Below are 23,381 nucleotides of genomic sequence, written 5' to 3' on the forward strand. Positions count from 1 at the left end.
CAGTGAAAATTGAGCTTCTGTTTTGTGGATCAGGAAATGCTAAAATACAAAGAAAGAAAACATTTTCATGGCCATGTTGACTGTGGGATTATGGGAGATGCAACCCCCAAAATAACTTGGCTAAGCTCTAGATTTTCAATACTTACTTAGTGAACGCCATGCATGTATATAACTGTGGAGCCTTTTCATGCAGAATAAAATGTTATTCTGTTTGTTGAATGTTTTCCACATCTGCTATTGGTTAACAGAATTGCAATAAAATAGTTGGGATACTGAGCACAATTTGCATCAGTCATTTACTATAATCAGTCTTACTTTGAGGCATCAATAAAGTTAACTGGTTTGTATTTAATGTCAAAGTAATTACCCTCTAATTACATCAATTTGCCTTCTTTAAAAAAAGTACAGTGAAAGCTATAAACCTTTCACTCTCCACATCAGAAGGTTGTGTGTATGTGTTTTTTTACACTGGTTTCTAATAAAGGAAAACTAGTTACATAATACCCTAGTGTAAACATGTCAGGTGTATTATCTAAATTATCCTTGTCAAGGAAGAGTTTAAGAACGAGTGCTAATCTGCCCTTTATTATATACTGCAAAAAGTAAAGATTTTTTTCTGATATGCCAGGTTGAATCACCTTGCCTCACTTAAACATCTTTAAGAGATTTCCTTTTTGTATTTTCCTGCAGAGGAAATCTGTCAACATCTAATGTTTTCTTCCCTCTTGTTCATTTGCATACTGAAACTCTCTTAACCTCAGTTTGTACTGCTCATATTTTATTTCTGTGTGGTTCACTACCACAATACAAGCAAAACACATGTATTTATTTGAAATTTCATTCCAGATGAACCCTGACTATCAAAAGCACTCCCAATCAAGACCTTTCATGACTCATGCTATTTGATAACTGGTCATACATTTGCTTTTTCAATTCTCTTTTCCACATTCATACACATTCTTGACACACTGATTATTGCATATTGGACCAATGAGCAATGGGATTCAATACACAATGGAACCCAATATGCATGGCGGCAGATAAACAATGTGACATCACCAGTTACGTAGTGTGCAGAGGGACATTCTGACTGGTCTTGTGTTGCTGCTCTTCACAAATCACCAACAGGGTATGCTAATTTGATGAATTTGGGAGATTATGGTTTTTGTTCCTGCACTGATGTAAGATCATACTGACTAGTACCAAACACTAGTTTAATGGAGGTTGTGGGTGGGATTCAGGTGAGGGGTGTTAAAACATATTAGTTGTATTTACTATATTTTAACTGTATTTTAAGTTATATCAATGACATAAATATTTAATTGCTTTTAATTTTTTTTGTATTTGCCATTTTTCAATTTATTGGGTTGTCATGTAATTGTGAGCCCTCTTGAGTCCCTGTGGGGAGAAATGCAGGATAGAAATAAAGTAAATAAATAATACTATCACTATTCCATCAATCAGTTGTGTACTGAGATTGTCATGAGTGCTGATTTTTTTCTTACTAGGCCTTGAAGGGCACACACATGAATGATGAATGTTCTTATAACTCTGAACCCAATAATTTTTCTGCCTATTTATGTACTCTATTTATGAATAACCAAACAGACTCAGTTTCATAGCATACTACATGTTTAATCTATACAGATTAAATTCAAATTTAGCATTATAAAAAGATATCAAAGAAATTCTGAGTAAAAAAAATGACGTTCCATGTTGTTTTTACAAAGATAAAACATACATTAGTATTTTGTGCCCTACTCCACAAAATCTCTAACCACAAGACTAATTTTCTTCTGCTCTGTTCTCAAAGTACAAAGTTAGCCAACAGTATGCTATGTATGCAGATATAAACACAGAGCCTGCATTAGAACCTGATAGCCAACTGTTATTCCTGTGCCTTGTCCAGGCTGTTTTTATGAACAAAAAAAGATTACTGTTCATTGCTACAATCCTAAATAGGCACTTCATTTAACTTTATTTTTTGGGATGCTGGCAGTGTGTGTCTACCCTGTGCATTAATCTCTCCGGCTGCTTAAAATTTATTGCTATCCAAGGGCTGAAGCTCAGTTCGTTGTTATTTTTGTTCTTTTCAAATCTTTTGTTATGAAGTTCACATCTGCTAGTTCATGTCCCCTTAAGGCATTCCAGGAAAGAGGTGGAAAAAAAAATCTCCAAAAGATTGGAAAGGTATGAAAACTTGTAAGAACATCTCCCAGATGGCAAGAAGGATGCCCTAAGGGAGTGCCTGTGCTGAGTGCATTTTCTTAACACAACTGTTCATAATTTGTTCAAGTGATGGTTTTACCTTTGTAGATCCTGGGGCACCACAAGTTATGCATCATAGTCCAGCCAACTGTAAGAAACACTTGACAAGCCAGCTTCACCTTCTTTGTCTCCTTATAATTAGATTTACAATGCTGAACAAATATTCCCCTTTATTACATTATTATGTCTGTTCTAAAGCTTGGAAGAAGCCTTTTGAGTGACACAATGAACTTCCTGTCAGGTTGTTGGCAAGTTAGATCATCAAAACAGAAAAAGGAGACTGAAAATAAAATAAACATATATTATAACGATGTCCTCTAAAAACAGGATTGAGAAAAGAACTCTACAAAACCTTAATGCAAAAAGACAAATTAAGAGAGAAGAGAAAACCTTTTAAAATCCTTTAGTGGTTGCATTCTTGATGTACAGTTCTGCTCTGGAGTAGCCCAACACAATTATTAGAAAACTACATCACCCTAAAAGGCCACAGAGAAAATTCCCCATGCTTTTATATGATGCCTATGAAGGAAATATAATTTCCAGGCTTTGTTTCGACTTAGGAGCATGCAACCTCAAATACAGATACAAGAACTTTTTTAATACAGCAGACTTCAAATAAAGCTGGCTCTCGGTATAACCATAATCATTATTATTAATGTAGAAAACAAGCAATACAATTGAAAAGAAAAACACTAAACCCAATCTCTGTGTCAATGCCTAACTGAACATTATTCTTTCCAAAAAGATTAAATGCAAACTTTTACACCTCCAGGACGTACAGATTTGAGACAACAGAAAGACACATACATTGTATGTGATTAACTGTTTAAAACAAGCCGTTACTACATTTTCACAGATTTTAATGTCTGTTTAAATATCTCATTTCTACAAAGTGAATTTACATTTAAAGTACAAAGTGCAAATACTACATTTTATTGCCTTTTGGTGAGGGATTCTCCCACATGTCTGAGAGATTGCCTTGAATATGAAGTGTTCAGCCTTGTTTCTTTGAGGTTTGCTGTCAAAGAGAATTGGAAAAAGGATAGTATTTTACTTTGGTATATATGATGATATTATAACAATAAAAATCTTTTTCATTTATATTCACTTTCAGCATAAGAAAATTTCACACTAGTGGTTTTTGGTCTTAAATGGTCCAAATGCTTTGCATTTCAACTTTCAGAAAAACCGATCCAGCATTCTGTAAGTTGACATGCAAAACTTCTGGAACAGTAAAAGTTAAGAACCATGGGTCTATTAATGCCTATAAATTTCTGGCCATGAAAATTATAGATGGCCACCTGTTCAATGGGATTAACATCATTAGGGTTGCAAATCTTTGTTTATTCCACTCTCACAGATGTCTGCCTTTTTTTACCCCTCACAAAAACTACAGGAAGAAACTCCTACATACCAAAATGCTGGTCTTTGAGCCCATGGCAGTTGGCAATATTTTCCCCACTTTTTTGAAGAATAATGATGAACAAACATGCAAATATTTTTGTTTTTACAAGTTGTCTGCTCTATTCTTTTGTTCTTCTAGTCCTCTACTGTTTCATGCTAAATTCTTGGTTTTTCATTGAAATCAGTGAAGTCTTACAGGAGTTTGGGACTTAGAATCATAGAATAGTAGAGTTGGAAGAGACCTCATGGGTCATCCAGTCCAACCACCTGCCAAAAAGCAGGAAATTGCATTTAAAGCACCCCAACAGATGGCCATCCAGCCTCTGCTTAAAAGCCTCCAAAGAAGGAGCCTCCACCACAGTCCGGGGGAGAGAGTTCCACTGCCGAACAGCTCTCACAGTGAGGAAATTCTTCCTGATGTTCAGGTGGAATTTCATTTCCTGTAGTTTGAAGCCATTGTTTCGCATCCTAGTCTGCAGGGCAGCAGAAAACAAGCTTGCTCCCTCCTCCCTATGACTTCCCTTCATGTATTTGTACATGGCTATCATGTCTCCTCTCAGCCTTCTCTTCTGCAAGCTAAACATGCCTAGTTCTTTAAGCCGCTCCTTATAGGGCTGCTTCTCCATACCCTTGATCATTTTAGTTGGCCTCCTCTGGATGCTTTCCAGCTTGTCAACATCTCCCTTCAATTGCGGCGCCCAGAATTGGACATAGTATTCCAGGTGTGGTCTGACCAAGGCAGAATAGAGGGGTAGCATGACTTCCCTGGATCTAGATGCTATACCCCTATTTATGCAGGCCAGAATCCCAATGGCTTTTTTAGCAGCCGCATCACATTGTAGGCTCATATTTAACTTGTTGTCCACGAGGACTCCAAGATCTTTTTCACACGTACTGCTGTCAAGCCCGGAGTCCCCCATTCTATATCTTTGCATTCCATAGTTTCAGCCCATCTCTCTAGTCTGTTAAGATCATTTTGAATTCTGTTCCTGTCTTCTGGAGTGTTAGCTATCCCTCCCAGTTTGGTGTCATCTGCAAACTTGATGATCGTGCCTTCTAACCCTTCGTCTAAGTCATTAATAAAGATATTGAACCGAACCGGGCCCAGGACGGAACCCTGCGGCACTCCACACGTCACTTCTTTCCAAGATGAAGATGATGCATTGGTGAGCACCCTTTGGGTTCGTTCACTTAGCCAATTACAGATCCATCTAACCGTAGTTTTGTCTAGCCCACATTTTACTAGTTTGTTTGCCAGAAGGTTGTGGGGGACTTTGTCGAAGGCCTTACTGAAATCCAGATAGGCTACATCCCCAGCATTCCCTGTATCAACCCAACTCGTAACTCTATTGAAAAAAGAGATCAGATTAGTCTGGCATGACCTGTATTTGGTAAATCCGTGTTGACAATTAGCAATGACTGCATTTGTCTCTAGATGTTCGCAGACCACTTCCTTAATGATCTTTTCCAGGATCTTGCCTGGTATCGACGTGAGGCTGACCAGACGGTAATTGTTTGGGTTGTTCTTTTTTCCCTTCTTGAAGATAGGGACCACATTTGCCCTCCTCCAATCTGCTGGGACTTCTCCTGTTCTCCAAAAACTCTCGAAGATAATTGCCAGTGGTTCTGAAATCACCTCAGCTAGTTCCTTCAATACTCTTGGATGTAGCTGATCTGGCCCTGGGGACTTGAATTTGTTTAGAGAGGCCAGATGTTCCTGGGCAACTTGTTTCCCTATTTGGGGTTGGATTTCCCTAATCCTTCATCTATTCCATGTTGCTAAGGATGAAGATGGCTTTCTTTTTGTGAGAAGACTGAGGCAAAGAAGGCATTAAGTAGTTCTGCCTTTTCCCTGTCACCATCACCCCATCTTCTCCTCGCAGAGGCCTTCAACTCCAAGCAGTCCCAGACATCTTGGCCAACTGTCAGGAATTCTGGAAGCTGAAGTCCAAATCACTTGGAGGACCAGATATTGGGAACCATCATTGTAAATGATACCCAGAACACTCCACATTGAATCTATCAATCATAATATTTTCCTCTTATGCGTCATGTGTTAGTGAGCTGCAATACTTAATTTTTTCATATTCAAATACTGTAAAGGGAAGTAGTAAACTTTTTCTTGGTGGCACTATGAAATCAAAATAGTTGTGTGATATTAAAGAACACTAGACCTGGAATGCAGGATTTTCAGTTAATTCTAACAGTGAGGAATGTAAGGACTGCTTTGGTATTGCTCCCCACAATCTAGATGCAGAAATGTACATTTTGAATGCCACTGGATGGATATATATATATATATATATATATATATATATATATATATATGATAAAGACATGCTCACATTTACAACCATGGGAGCATGGGAATGTAGAAGGCATTTTGAAAAACAGTCTATCTATGTGTTCAGTGGTACAATTCTCTGGTATCATACCACCTCAAAATAATAAACGAAGTATCATACTGTGACACTCTTACTTAAAAAAAGGTTAAAATTTTATCACACTGGGAAAGGGAGCTTAGCAAGGCCATTCCACACACACAAAGTAACGTTCAAAACTACGGCCTGCAGAAACTATGCAGTGTGATTTTTTTCCAGTCCAGAATTCTATCACCTCAGTTTATCACCTCATTCACCATAATGTACAGATTGGGTCCAGACTAAATGGAAAATGCTAGATCTTCTATTATTACCCCCTGTTGCCCATTCCCCCAATAGCTGCTCTCTTTTAGGTGGGTGGTTTTGTTAAAACTGTTCCTTGTCAGGCATATTCATTTCCAAAGTGCAAGATCTGGTGATGAAAGCCACCTTTGGCATCTGCAAAAAACCTTTATAGCCTCAAAATGGCTAAAGCCGTTAACTGCCACCAGATGGTTTGCACAATGAGGACCATTTCAAGGCTATCATTTCACAGCATGAGCTTTTAAAATAATTGAGACTGAGTCAGCAAAATATTTAAAGAAATAAAGAATTTAAACTCTGAAATGATAGGACTATTTCGCTATATACAATAGACGTTATCAGATTACAGGAAGCCAGGAGAAGGGGAGACAGAGGAAAGCCATGTTATGCTTTGAGCACAGTGTTCGGCATGTGGGGGCACTAGTATATAATTAAAATAACCTTTCAAATAACTTTGAGTTTTACCAGAGTAATGGTTTTCAGACTGCCTTGTTTAAAATGTTAGTAGTGTGCAGAGAGCCAACTCTCTAGGAAGATGAGAAATGAACAGATTTTTTAGCTGTGAGAAGATTCTCTACCAAAGGTGTGAAAACCCACACTAAATTAGCACATGCCTTAGAGAATGCAAATCTAGCATATGGTAATAAACAAAAGGTGACTTCATATGATTACTGAGTGGTGACGGCCTGACCTCTCCAACACATTGAAGTATTTTTTTTCTTGCTATTTTTAAATGGATGGACCTATGCAACACCCCCCCCCCCCACCCCCGTTGCAGTAGCTCCGCTAGCTGCCAGTTTGTTTCTAGGCACAATTCAAAATGCTTGTTATGACCTTTAAAGTCCTAGACGGTTCAGGTCCAGGCTATTTCACTGACTGTATATCCAGGGCCATAGCCAGAAAAAAAAAATCAGGAGGGGTTTTGAAAATTTGGGGGGGGGGGTTGAACCCCTAGCACCCCCCCCCCCCCCGCTACAAACCTGTCAATATCTGCTTGAGATAGTGTCTGGAGGGACTCTTAATGTTTTGCGTCTCATAGACTTAGCATGGGGATTTGGTTAACCAGTTAAAATTCACGAGTAAACCAGGTTTTTTTTTATAACCTGAAAAATTTCGGGGGGGGGGAATTGAACGCCTAACCCCCTCGCCCCCTCGCTACAGGTCTGTGTATATCCTTGTATAATCCTGCCTGGGCCCTGAGATCTTCAGGAGAGGCCCTTCTCTTAGTCCCAGCTCTGTCACAAGCATGATTGGTAGATGGAAATGAGACAGAAGGCCTTCTTTCTTGGTGGTTGCCTAGGGAAGCCAGAATGGCAGCAGGCTAAAACCTTTTTATTCAGGCAGGCTTTTAAAGAAAAAGATTTTTTAGATTAAGTCAAGGGTGCTGTGGTTTTTAGTTTTTAATATATTTTAACGAGTTTTAACGATTTTAACTGTTAATGTTTTCATTAATACCATTGATGTTCAATTCTATTTTAATGTTTGTATATTTTTGGATTTTAAATTGTATTGAAATTATTTTAATGTATCCTGCTTTGATTATCATTTCTGGAGAGAAAAAGCAGGGTATAAATAAACATAACAACAACAACAACAACAACAACAACAACAACAACACAACACGATTAACTACCAAAAATCCATATCAGCTGAATATAGCTCAAAACATTAGAGCATGGAATAGCTTCCTTCCTGTACTCACCTGCCTGTTGGAAGGCGTGCTTTCACCATTATTTTTTGGAGCTGTCAAGAAGGAGAAAAGGCATGTTAATTCACAGCAAGAAATTTAGTCCTATCCAATTATTCATGCAGATTTGTTTATTCACAGATTTGACTAAATCTCTAGGAATCTCTAGGTTCTCCAGTACAATTCCATGGTTAACTCAATCTGGATGTTAACCATAGCATTCTGCAGGACTCCTGTTTGAGGCACTGTCACAGGGAGAAAAAGGGTGAGGACTATGATTTTCCCGAGTTTTTTTTAAAAATTAGGAGTCCTGTGTTCCTAACCCTAGCAAATGTTGAGGATTGATTGAATGATCAAACTGAAATATTAGACCTGTCCTATTGTCATGTGAAGAGTAATAATCTGAACATGAGAGTTTCTGCTCTTTATATAGAGGATCTCCTTTTGAAATTGTTACCCTCCTCATCTGGAAAGTATAATTGGGGAGAGGAGGCATACATTTACAATTATATAAAAGGGAGACAAATCCAGGTTTCTATTTTCCTTCTCCTCCTCTTCAGACCTGTCAAGTATGTGCCAGGTTTAACTGTGATCCAGAAGTCTGCTCTTTTGGGATGTTTGCTGGTCTCCAAAATTTTGGGCTGATCCCCATTTTGATCCCTGGGTTCATCATATCCTCTGTTTCCTCAGGATCTTTAGTTTTGTAGTTTGGAGGAATGTACTGACCATTCTGGCTGATAATTCTTATTATTTCACTACATTGCTTTTCATGACTGACCCAACTAATGCCTAGACTTCTTCAACCAAACATCAGATATGCAATGAAAAACTGGTTAGAAAATCCTCTTACTGTGGCGTTTCTTTGTGTCTGCTTTATTGTCTTCTTTTGTTACACCCAGGCAACCCATGAGTTCTAAAACTGTTAATGATTTGTCATTATTCACATCACAGTATTCCACAAACTTTTTCACACATTTTTTGGGCTTGGATTTTTTCCTCAGGAATCTCTTAAATGGCTTGATCTCTTTTTTCCCAATGTCACCGCTAGCATTTTTATCCAGTTGTTTAAAATACCAATGGACCACTCTCTCCTCCAGAGTGTGATTTGGATCTGGTTCTGAAAGCCTGAAAAAGTCATAGATTATTGAGTGAGCATACTTCTGAATATCAACAAAAAGGCTATTACACACAAAACAACTGCAATTTATTCCCATGGAACCAGGTAACAAGCAGCACCTGCTAAACTTCTGTCTTTTACAGATGAGCCCTCTCCAGTTTTTACTCTGGCAATTCTATTCACAACCCCTAGAATCTTCAATTTTGTCCACACAACAACATGACCATATACAATCCTGCATGAGCTGCCTTTCACTAGGCAAATTATACGGATGTGTAACATAGAATGTGTCTATTGTTCCTACATCATTGTGAACTTAAAATGAAGATAAAAACAGTAGAAAAATGTTAATTCAAGTAAGTTCATTGATAACTTGAATTATTTCCAAGAATCTCTTATACTCTTATCTTTTAGTTGAAAAAATCTCAAATTCACTTAATAATAATAATAATAATAATAATAATAATAATAATAATAATAATAAACTTTATTTTTATATCCCGCCCCATCTCCCCGAAGGGACTCGGGGCGGCTCACAACAGGGACAAGCCTGAAACAATGACACAACATATTTGACAAAAACTTAAAACATTTCAACAATACAGAAAATAAAATAATGAACAATACATTAAAATCCAAGCAGATAAAATCAGAGTAATTAAAAGCAAACCAGCGGGGACAGGTTTCATAAAGTGCTGTATCATGGAAATGAGTAACAGTGATAAAGTGCCATACGCTTTTAAAACATAAAGAAGTATTCTAATGACAGCTCTATTGGGCCTATTCATTCAAACGCGCTCTGGAACAACCATGTTTTCAATTCCCGGTGGAAAATGGGCAGGGAAGGAGCTAACCTGATCTCCTTAGGGAGAGAGTTCCAGAGCCGGGGGGCCACTGCCGAGAAGGCCCTCTCCCTCGTCCCCACCAGCCGCATTTGAGACAAAGGCGGGAACGAGAGGAGGGCCTCCCCGGATGATCTTAGGGTTCACGTTGGTTCATAGGAGAGGAGGCAATCACGGAGATAGGCAGGTCCTGAACCGCTTAAGGCTTTATAGGTAATAACCTGAACCTTGAATTGGGCCCGGAAACTTATCGGTAGCCAGTGGAGCTGTTTAAACAAAGGATTTGACCGTTCTCTGTAACTAGCTCCTGTTATTAATCTGCATGCACCCCCTGCCACAATTTTGCTATTTGATAAAGGTCAGTATCATTTACTATGTCTGCCTATATCTTCTCCATTGTCATTATAATTTATCACTCTGTAAATATTAGGATATTCGGTGTAACAGCTACCTGCCCTATCTTAGCAGATTGTTGTTGTCAAGTGTTGTAAAGTTGACTTTAGCTTATGGTGACCCTATAAATGAGAAGCCTCGAAGTCTTTCTACCATCAACTACCCTGCTCAGGTCTTTTAGACTCAGAGCTGTGGCTTTCTTAGATTGAATCTTTCCACCTGTAATGCGGTCTTTTCTTTTTCTTTTTTGTTCCTGCTGCCATCTACATTACCGTTATTGCATTTCTAGAAAGTCATGTTTTGTCATGATATGGCCAAAATGCAACAACCTCAATTATCTCAGCCAAAAAACATGAAAAACATGAATTAGGAGTGGCATCTGTAACCCTACTGTTTAGTCATGGATGACATGGATGACATAGGTAAATCCCATTGACTCAATGGTCTCTTTTAGTTAGAAACTAGCAGTAGGATTTTGTAGGAGCTGTAGGGTGTTGTAGACTTTTAAACCAAACAACTAACAAATTAGGTTGCAATACTCTGTTCACTTATCCTGGAAATAACTTCCACTGAATTCAAAGTAATATTTATAATACAGGTCAAAAATATGTTTCTATCCAGATGTTGTTGAAGGACAACTTCAAAAAATTCTAGCCAGTATAGGCCATGGTTGGAAGCTGCAATTCAACATAATTTTTAATTTTTCAATCTTTCCCCATGCACAGAGCATGGGGAAAGATGAACTCTAACTCTTAACACAGCAAAGCAAATATGTATCACTGAAACCTGGTAGGATGAGACTTTTGGTTGGGAGGTAGTGATAAATGGGTGGAACCTATTTCAGAGAAACAGACCAAACATGAAAAAGGGAGTAGCATCATACATCAATGATGTTTAGACCTGTGAAGAGATCTATGACTTAAATCCAGGAAGCCAAGTTGAGAGCATCTGGATAAAATTAAAAGGAGGAGAAACAATAGGGGTGTCAATGTGGTGGTCTGCTACAAATCCTTAAGCCAGACTGAGAACTTAGTATGGAACAGATTACCAAACATTCAGAGAGGAGAGATGCAGTTTTAATGGAAGATTTTGACTATCCTAATATTTGTTGGAAATCTAACTCTGCCAACAAAATAATATCCAAGAAACTCTCATTTTCCTTACAGACAATCAAATGGTCCAGAAAGTGGAAAAAAGCAATGATGGGATCAGTTCTTTTAGATCTAATCCTAACCAACAGTGGAAATGGCCAAATCCTTAGGTGGGCATGACCATGTTCTCTTGGAGATTGTTATGCAGTGGAAAAAAGATGCTGAGTATAATCAGATTCACAATATGTACTTTAAGAAAGCCAATTTTAGTAAACCTAGGGAAATATGGGCTGCAATCTTACGGTCAGGAATACTAAAAGAGAAGGAAATAATGATAAATTGGAATTTTGATTCAGTGGCACTTTTAGTCTCTTTCAACTCTATATTCTATCATCTGGAGGGACATAAGTTCTCCGTCTATTAGGCATAAGATTTTAAGTGCTAATAAAACAAATGAGTTATTGCATACCTCAGTGTAGATTATTTCCACAGGAAAAATATGTTCAGTTCTAAAAATGTTGCAGATCTGAGCATAAGTGTGGTGCTTAAAATGAGGGCATGATCCAATTTGTGGAGTAAACTTGCAATCTTTGATTTTATTGGGTGAGAACTCAGATATATTTCAATATGCTCAGATTTGAATGGGTCATTTATTAGTCCTAAAAACTGAAAAAGAAGGGAGAAAATATTCTCTTTATGGTTTATCTTTGTGACTGAGTGCAAGACAGTTTGGAAGAAAAAATGCTAAATGACTGAGATGTAGCAAATACGAGGTTGAAAATTATGATCTCTCTGACATAGCCCTGGCTTTCTCTGAGTAATGGCCACAGCATGAGTAGAATGTGTTACTGAAAGTTCTATCTTAGCTCTTAAGGCATCATATTGCATTATAAGAAAGGAAAGTGTGTTCCACTTGGCACTAAAACAACAATTTATAAAGTATCTGAATTATAGCATGTAATATATTTGTATAAACGTAGTGAAAAACAGAAGCTCTCCTCTTTCTATGGGATATTTAAAACTACACTGCAGAAAATTAAACCGAATGCTTTATTGGATTACTTCATTGCCTTTTACAAACGTAGCATCTAGTATTTCAAGATGCTGGCCCTGACCCAGCTAAACTTGGTTTACATAAGTCCCATTGAAACCGTGCAACAAGCAAATCATGGCTGTTTTAAGACCCATTGCATTCAATGGAGTTTAGTTACAACTTATTTCACCTGGAAGGAGATTTGAAAAGACAAGCATCTAGGAAAAGGGTCAAATCAGGAAGGAAAAATCATTATCCTGATAAGATGCAATGACTTCACAAAATGTTGTTAATTGACCTAGCAACTGAAGGAAACCCCATTTTTGTTAAATTCTTTCCACCTTTGCTGATCCATCTTTCCAATTCATCAGCATCTTTATTTTGGGAACTATTTATCCTATTGTAGGGTTTACTTCTGACTAGATGTGCATAGAATTGCAAGCTTAATCTTGAATTCTGTTCTTTAAACATAACATGCATGGGGCATCTTTAAATATATTAATTTCTTATTTTGATAAAACATTGTGAAAATGAAACGGTCCTTTTCGATGTGAGTGAATTGCTTTGAAATTATTATTGTCTCTTCAATGTAGTTCAGACCTAAAGGAAACAAATATTAATGGCAAGAAGGTGTTGCAGAGATTGAAAGACATATTCAGAGATCAAGGGACAAAATAGATCAGGCAGTGAAACTAACCAGTATATCAGTGAGTTGGGAATAAGAAAGATGGACATTAATTTCACTTATTGGTGAAGGTATTAATTTCATTACTTTAACACTGATTTAAATAATTTGAATGTAAGTCTCTAAATTATACTGCTTTTGCCCACCCAGCAATGAAATAATGAGACCAGACAACAGTATTGGTCTCTGTATGGGCAACTTTTATTAAATTGTTACCTATTAAAACTTTCTTCATGAACAGTAACTAACTAAAAGTTAGGGCTTAAACTTGATGTTGTATAAGCTGAGGCAGGGGCCATCCCAGACACACTCCTCAGATAACTTGAGCAAGACACCTGAGTTCCCTGCATAACTTCACTTGAGTAGTTTCCAGGGCAACTGCTTAGAGAAGTGGCATAGAGTATTCAAACCCCAAGTCTCTAGACTTCAGGGATTAGAATTCCCCCACAGCCTCAAGGTCATTTCTGTTCGTCCCCACCTTGGTGGACTGAACACACAGGTGGGAGTTCCTGTTCCTGACCTTCACCAAAATGGGTGCCTTAGGTGCACACTGAGGTGTTACATTGCATCCCTGTTTCCTGCATGACAGCCTATTTAATGACTCTACTTAATGTCCATTATTAGACTTGTGCATAGATTCATTTTAGCCGTTTTCCTTCTGCTTCTCTGGCTTCATCGGCTTTTCTGGACAGCCATAATGCCAAGGACTCAACCACCATATTTTTTTCACCTGAAATGGCCCACATGGCTGCTGGGCATGGCTTCTTCCCTTCTATTCAGGAGCACTTGGCGCATCCTCCCTTAATCCCATTCCTAAAACCCAGGCTTCCTTGAAAGGAAGAAAGAAAAGGAACCCAGGAAGGGTGCTTTCTTAACCTTGTTCCTCAAACCCAGGCCCCTTTGAAAGGAAGAAAGGAAAGGGTCCCAGGAATGGAAAAGGGAGCCTTGTAAATTCCCCATTGCTGCCAATGCGCCAGATCTTCCCAGATCTTTTGGATGCCTAGCCAAAAACAGATATTCCATTAGCTTATTTTTGGGAAGTTTCCGAAAACTGATCTGGGTGCCCAATGAAATTTGGATACCAAAAATGGATTGCCCTCCATCCAACAGTTAACAACAACCACTATTCGGCATAGTTAAGATACCCAGGAAGCCAAGTAAACGTACCTGCTGGAAGACACGGAAGGATCAGAAACTGCATGCACCATATCTGTGGAGAGTGCATCCAGAACACTGGTCAAGAACTCATTCTTCTTGGCTCCTGGACAACCTAAATGGAAAGAGATTTTTATTCTTTGTTTATCATGTTAAAAGAAGCTGTTTATCAGCCATAAACTCAAATGCAAAACCACATTTGCAGTTTGGGGATGTTTTAGATAAAAAATAGACTAAATCATGAGGAGTTTTTTTTCCATGTCAGGAGTGACTTGAGAAACTGCAAGTCACTTCTGGTGTGAGAGAATTGGCCATCTGCAAGGATGTTGCCTAGGGGATGCCCAGATGTTTGATGTTTTACCATTTTTGTGAGAGGCTTTTCTCATGTCCCCACATGGGGACCTGGAGCTGACAGAGGGAGCTCACCTGCTCTCCTCAAATTCGAATCGCTGACCTGTAAGTCAGCAGTCCTGATTTAACCCATTGTGCCACCAGGGGTTCCTACCATGAGGAGTAATATAATAATATACTCGTACTACACAGAAGTTTAAAATTCTGTATGCCACCAATACATTCTGTCTAAAGTTAAGCACTTGTGTTGTGCTAATTTTAATAGAAGAGTGATCCAATTCCATGTATTAGTCATTCTTGAAATGGTGGCAAATATCAGGAACCATTAATCGTTGGTATTTCATCCATGAAAATATGTTACGTGAAGTCAAATTTCAGCAAAGATAATTTATATTTTATTTGCTTAGGATCGGTTTGATTTTTTCTTACCTCAGAACATCCAAGAATCCATATTGCCAGGTATGCTCAAGGTTAGATAATATCTAGAATCCTCATCCCACACCTTTTAAATAATGTCCTGGTTAGGTAGTTAAGATACTGATTGAGAGAAATATGGCTACAGACCTGTGAATCATTTCTGAAATAATTATGTTAGTTTTCAGGTTCACTGAAAATTATGTTTAGTACAAGGTTATTTACTGAAATGGATTCTTGTTATACGCATGTTACAAGAAAGCCAAATGCTTGCTGCCAATGTTATATGAACAACCAACATTTTTAATATGGACTGGTATTTATTAAACAACATTATATTGCCAGAAAACCTTGGCTTTCCAGTTTCAAATTGTTTTTCCACTAATGATGCAATTCTTCACTATTTTTTCCTTAAAGGTAGTAATGAATAAATTTCAGCATTTTTTCCTGTTGTGAGAAAATCTTTGAAAAACCATGATGTTTTGTTGCTTAATTTGTAAAATCATAATGTAATTTGATGTTTAAAAGGCTTTTCCTTCATCCCTCCTTATTATCTAACATTTTCACTTATCCAACGTTCTGCCGGCATGTTTATGTTGCATAAGTGAGACTCTACTGTACTTGAAAAATATGTTTTTCAATATTTAATATTTTTCCAACCCTAATTTCCACTGTTACACAGGTCAATGTGAGCTTAAGCTACATTTAGTGTGTGGCATAATGTTTTCATGATAATGTCACATTATGTCACATTAAAGCTGCCCCTCGAAATTTGTAGTTTGCAGTGCAACCGACTACATATTTTGCAACAGTAAACATTAAATTGTATTGTGTATACATCACATCACATTTGCTGACTTCATATATCAGCTTGCTCATAGACAGGTGCAAACAAACAATAGGACATGATGGGTAACTGAGTATCACACATTAATTTAGAAAAAGGTGTTAATGGGATATACCTTCAAACATTTAAATCTACAGCATATTGATATGATTCATATCTTTACTTCACACTATGAGGTATGCCTGGGAAATTCTAGATTCTGGAGTGATTAAGCAGAACTACTTCAAGGACCTTGCATAAAAAGGGTAATAGCTTCTCACGAGGCAGCCAGAGGCATGAATCCTAATAATATATATTTTTATACAAGCCAAGACACTGTTTACAAAATCCTAATGTAGCAACCATGATGGTCTTTTCCAGTTGCTGAGCTAGTAGGATATCAGAGAAAGGGGAAGTAATGTTGTAGGTGGGTGGAATGTGAATTAGAGAATGAAAAGTTTAAGAGGCAATGTCTTAATTGACATCATATCTACTAGGGGATGGAGGGGGGAACCAATACTACAAGAAACTATGGCAGAGGTCCAGCCTGGTCTACATTCCAGTCCTCTAAACCACACACTGAGATCTTTATAAAGACCGGATTCATGGCGCCAAGTGTTTCTTCTCCACAATAGAAGTTTGACATTGCTTGGGGTAAAGGTTGACTAGCAAATAGGGTGGTGGCAGTTCTGTCTAACTTGCGAAGAAGAGGATTGGAACTAAGCTGTTGTGGCACAAGTAATTGCTTGCACCACCTAAAGGCAATTCCATAAAATTCAACTGCCAAAATCTCATAAATGTTATTTCAGCTCACCTAGAGATCACCTACTGAATCTAATTTAGTTTTTTTCTGCCTTGTTTGGCTCAATCATAAGCTTGAAATGTGCCAACTCTTCCAACTGGAAATCTGCTTCTACTTTCTGCAATAAACTTGATCCATAAAATCTGTTTAAGCTTTATGGTGATTTATATAGGTTGTCCATTAAAATTCCACATCACGTCTCATGTTTCATGTTTGATATCAAACTAGAAAATGTCCTTATAACTATTAAAGTCCTTATAACTACTAATGTCCTTATAACTATTAAAGTCCTCTTCATCCATTTTTATTTTGTCTGGATCGGAAAAATAAGTACACAATTTTGTGGTGATGAGTGAGTTAGGCAAATGTAATGTCTGCATCTAACAGATTTCAGTTTTGTGTGGGTCCTTCACTATGCTGCCAGGCTTGTAAATAATATAGTTCTGAACTACTTCCACAGTAGGTTTGTGCTAAAGTTCATTAAAAACGATATATTATGATACTGAAATTTCTGTTTACTATTTTCTAATTTTGCGGATTTTAAAAATACATTTTAGAGTGGAAATTGTCATGTTTTACCCATTCTCTTTTCAATCTTGTGGGGTTTTTTTGGGGGGGGGGGGAACTGTGCCGTCCGCCGGACAATAAAAAGCTATAAAACTGAAACGTGCTGTCCTTTATCCGGGCGAACTGCAAATCCCTATAAGCTGTCCTATAGATATTGAACGACTGAGTCTGGATAACTTCAAAAAAGGATGTTTATTCATACAAGGTTGTAAACCTGGCACAGATCTTAAAGTTGCAGAAAATGAAACAAATTTCTATAGGTTTTAGTCACAGAATTATCCCTGGTTCCAGAAGGCAAAAGTGATTATAAAACCACTATACCCTAATCACGCTGCCTATATTAGAAGGAGAAACTCTTTCCTTCCCTATCTTTACAGCAAAGATTAGTTCTAGAAGCGATGGAATAACTCTGCTCCTCTAACCAGATTTCCTATTCCAGATCAATATAATTCAATACTTATCTAATTTGGATAGGCTTAGATTGGCCTGGTTTTGAGGATGATTTGTCCCAGTTAGCCTTGCACAGCTCCAGCACGTTGGAAGACTATAGCCAGAATGAAGCTCCAAAATGGAGACTAGACCCTGGTAAAAAGGGCGGTCCTAAGATGTTGCACTCTTTGACCAATCACTGCAAAGAAAACTGCAGCCAGCTCTTGCAGATTCCAAGCCACCTTTCCTAGGCCTTTGCAGCCAGAGGCTCAAACAAAATGTAAAGGAGGGAAAGCAAACAAACGACCAATAGGTAAGGCAAACCATCGTCCTGGGGGACGGAACACTCCCCGCTAAATTCCCAGGATGTGGGAATTTACCAATCAAAAACATACAAACACCTTTGTATACACAACAATACAAACACTAGAACTTTAAACATCTCCAATAAGCAACACGAGGTCACTAATTGGTCTGTCCAAAATGGACACTTTGCCTCTGTTGCATGTCTTTAATTGAACTTTTCTAACCTTACCGTCAGGGCAAGGAAAGGTCTTTAGTATAATGCCCATAGGCCAGGCATAGCGGGGCAAGTCTTTGTCCTTTGGCAACACAAGGTTTCCCACCTTGGCATTGTCCTTTGGGGTTTGCCAGAGTCTTCTGGTTGGAAGCTGGCTTAAGTACTCAGCTTTCCACCTTTTCCAAAAGTGGTTGGCCAAGGACTGCACCTGTTTCCACAGGGCACGGTGAGTTCCGTCCGGAACTGGCAACATGACGTCCTTCCATCCTGGCACCTTTTGTGTCAAAATAAGTGCAGGAGTCAGTGGTTGTAAGTTCTCAGGGTCACTGGTAAGGGGAACCAGCGGCCGGTTGTTGATAATTGCGGTAACTTCCGCCATAAGTGTCACCAAAACATCATGCGTCAATGACCTATGACTCAAAAACATGGCATTAAGGATTTTGCGACTAATACCAATCATTCTCTCCCAAACACCACCCATATGGGAGGCGTGGGGAACATTGAAAGTCCACATAATTTGTTCAGTATTCGTAAAGTTCTGAACCTTTGGGTCTCTCCCAAACCTAGACACACAATTGAGTTCTTTGGTCGCACCTACAAAATTGGTGCCACAGTCCGACCGAATTGACTTAATTGGCCCTCTGAGGGCTATGAACCTTTTCAATGCGTTTATGAATGATGAAGTGTCCATTCCCTCTGCAACCTCTATATGGACAGCTCGTACTGACAAACAAGTAAACAAAACCGCACATCTTTTGTTATTTACAACACCACCCCTGGTTTTCCTAGTGACAACCTCCCAAGGACCAAACACATCGATTCCCACATGGGAAAGGGGTGGGTCTGTCAAAGTCCTATCCTGAGGTAGTTCTGCCATTAACTGACTTTGACAGTTACGTCTGAGTCGCCGACATTTGACACACTTAAAAATAACACTGCTGACCAAACTTTTAGCATTTACCACCCACAGGCCTTCATTTCTAAGGGTCGCCTCAGTCAGAGTTCTACCCTGATGATGGATCCTTTCATGGTGATGCCGAACGAGCAGCAATGCAGTGTGACTATTAGGGGGTATGATGATGGGGTTTTTTATGCACGCCTTGAGTTTAGCTTTGGCTAACCTTCCTCCAACTCTCAAAATACCCTCCTTGCCTAGAAATGGGTTTAACTCACGCAAGAAACTCCGACTGGGGGTGTCAAGCCCTTGTTCTAACCTGGCTATTTCTAGACTAAACTCATGCCTCTGAACTGACCTGAATATTACTCCCTTAGCCTTCAACATGTCCTGAACTTGCAAAGGCTGACTATCTTTGCAGACTAAGCGATGTATAAGCCTAGCAACTGCTCTAAGAAGACTGTGCCACTCCGAAAAACGTTCAAAACGGTGTGGTTCCAGGCAAGATCTTTGGCCCATCTTGATTTCTGTGGTCATCTTGCAAACTTTCACCTCTGCACTTCGTGAGACTTGAGCATTCATAATGTCCGAAAACCTTTGCTCATCTTTCGAGAGCGCTGTGGCTTCGTCTCTCTCAGAGACTTTGAAGATGGAGGAATACTCTGGAGTTATTGCTTGGCAGTAGACTGAGATGTGACTTAGGCAACTGCGCACAAGTGTAGGACGTCCACCTTTAAGCACCTGTGCTTGATTGGAGTCCAACGACGATGGTGGGTGCATCTTGTTTATGCACACTGGGCCTGTAACTGTCCAGCCTAGTGGTAGCAGCTGAGCAATGGGCGCCCCTGGAGGTCCCTTAACTTGGTCGTTCACATAGAACAAGTTCGGACAGTCCGCACCAAGCAGAAGGGCAATGTCCACATCTGGCCGAAAGGCTGGTATAGCATTCTTTAACCGTCGCAAATGTGGATGAGCCTCCACAACTTCTCTAGTTACAATTTGTTTTTTGTTCCGAGGGATGGAGGAACACTCAATCAGGTCTGGCAACTTGAACTGTCTCTTCTGGTCGCAAGAGGAGACAACAAAGCCAGATGCTATGCGACCCTGCAACTTCTTTTTTCCTGCACATGTAGTCATGGTGTAATTGACCATCTTGGTTTTAAGGTCAAACATGCGGAAGAACTCTGGAGTAGCTAGGGAGGCGTCGCTCTGTGAATCCAGGGCCACATAGAGTCTCTTTCTAAGCCAAGGGCTCTTGGCTGGATATACATCCGCTAGGCAGATAGGATGACAAACTCTGTACTGGTGCGAGTCAGAACACAGCTCTGTACAGGCGACTGCAGAAACTTCCACCTGCATCTCTGGTGCGGCTGGCTTGTCGGTGTCTTCGACTGCTGACTTTTCTTTTGGTGAAGCGTTCTCTTTGGGGTGGGAGATGATATTGGAGTTGTGCATTGCGGTGCAATGCTTGAGGCTGTTGCATTTCTCACACTTGATGTTTTCTTTGCAGTTGGATGCAAAGTGTGGAGTTGCTCCACAGCATCTAAAGCAGATTCCCTGCCTTTGAACTAGCTGTTGCCTTTCTTTGTATGTCTTTCTACTAAACTCCCTGCAGTTGGCCAAGCTGTGAGGCTTTTGGTGAATAGGGCAAAGCAACTCTTTTACCTCCGACCTGGGTTCGTCAGTCTTGTGTTGAGTTTCGACTGCCTTTACGCTGACGGGTCTATTGGCCTCTCTAGGTGGTTTCTTGTCCACTTCAGGTGCCTTCTCTGGCTGGGTCCCTTGGTATAAGGTGGGGAGGCCCGTCTGTGGATCATTCCTTTCTCTGGCTGCCCTGGTGATGAACTGGACCAAATGAGAAAATGGAGGGTATGCCTGGGAGTGGGCCTCCTTGTAGTTGAAGACCTCCTGTCCCCAGCGTTCTTGCAAAGTGAAGGGCAGCTTGGTCAAGATCTGCCTCTGGGACAGGTGCTGATCGAGGCACTTCAAACCGGGCAGTTCTGGATTCTCCTTGGCCGACTCTAATTCCGCAAGGAGATCGCTGAGGTCCCACAAGAGTTTGAAGTCTTTGAGTTTTAAAGCTGGGAACCTTTGGAGCTTGTCCATAAGAGATGCTTCAATCTCTGTGCTGGCCCCATACCTCTGCTGCAACCTGGCCCAGGCCTTTTCCAGGGCTTTGTCGGGATCGGCTACGTGGGCTGCGTAGATCTTCTTAACTTGTGAGGATGAGGCTGGGCCCAACCATGCAGCCAGAAGAGTCAGTTCTTCCTCAGGCAATAACTTTAAGTCTCTGATTGCTCTCTGGAAGGTGGCCTTCCAGAGAAGAAATTCCTCAGGCTTGTCCGAAAACTTTTCGACACCCTTGTCCTTAAGATCTCTTCTGGGGCTTCTGATGATGGAGACAAGCTGGGACTCTGGCGTCGAAGGGAACAATTGAGGAGTTTGCTGTTGTGGAGTGGACTCCCACCATGTACCTTGCGTCAACCTTTGGCCTCTTGGAGGGATGACATCAACCACTGACGAATCGATGGTTCCCTGTGCAGCTGTCTGTAGGGGCCAACTAGCACTCGGCCTTGAGGCCCTGATTGACTGACCTAGGGTTTTAGCAGGAGGCACAGGTAGCTCGAGCAAGGGTGAGCTCCCCGCTATGACGCTCTGCTCTGCAGGAAATTCAAAAGTGACTTTGGGGCCCTGCTCTGGGTAAGGAGAGAAGTCTCCCTGTTCCTCATCCGAAAACTGGCTGTTCATGCTGCCAAGGTGCGCAAACACTTTGGCAGAAGGATCCTGTATTGGTAACTGGCTTACATTTTCTTCTGTGAGTGGCTCAATTAGGGCCTTGGCCAAAGTCTCAGCCCTTACCCTTTTGGCTGCGGCATCCATCTTTATTCTAAGCATCTCTATACGAGCCTGTTCTATTTGCATTTCGCTTTGTCTACGGGCCTGTTCTATTTGCATTTCGCTTTGTCTTTGGGCCTGTTCCATTTGCATTTCGCTTTGTCTTTGGGCCTGTTCCATTTGCATTCGTTGCTCTTCTTCTTTAAAGGGAAGGGTGAGATCAGCTGCCTTAGCATCAGCCTCCGCCCCCGCTACCTTGCTCTTTAGCTCCAGACGTGCAGCCTCCTTAATGTGCAAGGCAGCTAGGGAAGAGATGGCACTCCCAGCAGCAGAAGACTTGCTAGAGTGGCTATGTTTAGATGATGCACACTCCCTTAGTTTAGATACCTGGCTAGAGCGGTTGGACTTAAGACTAAGTGCCACAGCAGGTGATTTTAAAAGATTGGTCTCATGGCTGCACAAGGAAGACTGATTTCCTTTTGGCTCAGACCTTAGATTAACAGGTGGAGAACTAAATTCCAAGGCATCTAGAATTGCCCTCACCTTATTTTCTTTCTCATTAGTGTCAGCTAAGACACTCACTATTTCTAACTCTGAATCCTTGGCGTTAATGCGCTCGAGGACCTGGACTATCTTAGCCACCAAACCCCTCCAGAGACCGAAGGTCTCTTCAAGGTCTGTCTGTAATATGGATGGCACCCTTGTAATACCCAAGCTCTCAATTCTGTCCATCAATGTTACAATTCGCTCCCATGCCGAACCTAACCTCACATGGAGGAGCTCCTTTTCATCTATTAGATGGGCTAGCATCTTGGCTGAAGGGTGCTTTATCCTTTGGGGCCTTTCATTCCTACTTTCAGCCTCAGAAGGAGGTATACCATCTGTATCGTCTTGAAATTGCATAGACATTATGTATTCTTAATAGCAAGTAAATTTACAACAAAAGCAAATACAACATATAATACAATGCACAACACTTAACCATAGCAATATATATCACTAAGTAACTATACTTTACAAAGATTGTGACCTTTGGCGCCAGATTTTAGTGGGCAAGCTGCAAAATGCCAACTGACAGCAACTTGCCACTTGATACCTCCCTTGCCCGAGTGACGTAAACTGCCAAAATGGCGACTTCGCCAAATTTTCAAGCACCTCGTGCTCTGCGGCTCGAGGCCTGCCGCCGAAGGAGCACCGAGGCTGGCTTTGGAAAGGAGGAGAGAAGAGACGCCTCCTCCCCGCTGTGAAGGGAGGTCACCACCGCAGGTTGATGAAGCAGGTCACCACCGCAGGACGATGAGGCAGGTCACCACCGCAGGACGATGAGGCAGGTCACCACCGCAGGACGATGAGGCAGGTCACCACCGCAGGACGATGAGGCAG

General features: G+C 40.3%; 1 protein-coding gene across 2 annotated transcripts in view; it reads right to left on the minus strand.

Annotated features, from left to right (window-relative positions):
- Positions 1-1,614: 1,614 nt before the first annotated feature.
- smoc2 (SPARC related modular calcium binding 2) overlaps positions 1,615-23,381 on the minus strand; it is a 211,306-nt gene continuing 189,539 nt past the window's right edge. For both annotated transcript variants that reach the window (XM_062976010.1, XM_062976013.1), the window contains exons 10-13: positions 14,372-14,474; positions 8,894-9,168; positions 8,059-8,099; positions 1,615-3,286 (exon numbers count right to left, since the gene is read on the minus strand). In XM_062976010.1, the coding sequence (XP_062832080.1) occupies positions 3,263-3,286; positions 8,059-8,099; positions 8,894-9,168; positions 14,372-14,474 (443 nt within the window). In that variant the 3' untranslated portion in view covers positions 1,615-3,262. The remainder of the gene's footprint in view (positions 3,287-8,058; positions 8,100-8,893; positions 9,169-14,371; positions 14,475-23,381) is intronic.

Source organism: Anolis carolinensis, chromosome 1 (assembly GCF_035594765.1).
Source record: "Anolis carolinensis isolate JA03-04 chromosome 1, rAnoCar3.1.pri, whole genome shotgun sequence".
Classification (NCBI taxonomy): Eukaryota; Metazoa; Chordata; class Lepidosauria; order Squamata; family Dactyloidae; genus Anolis; species Anolis carolinensis.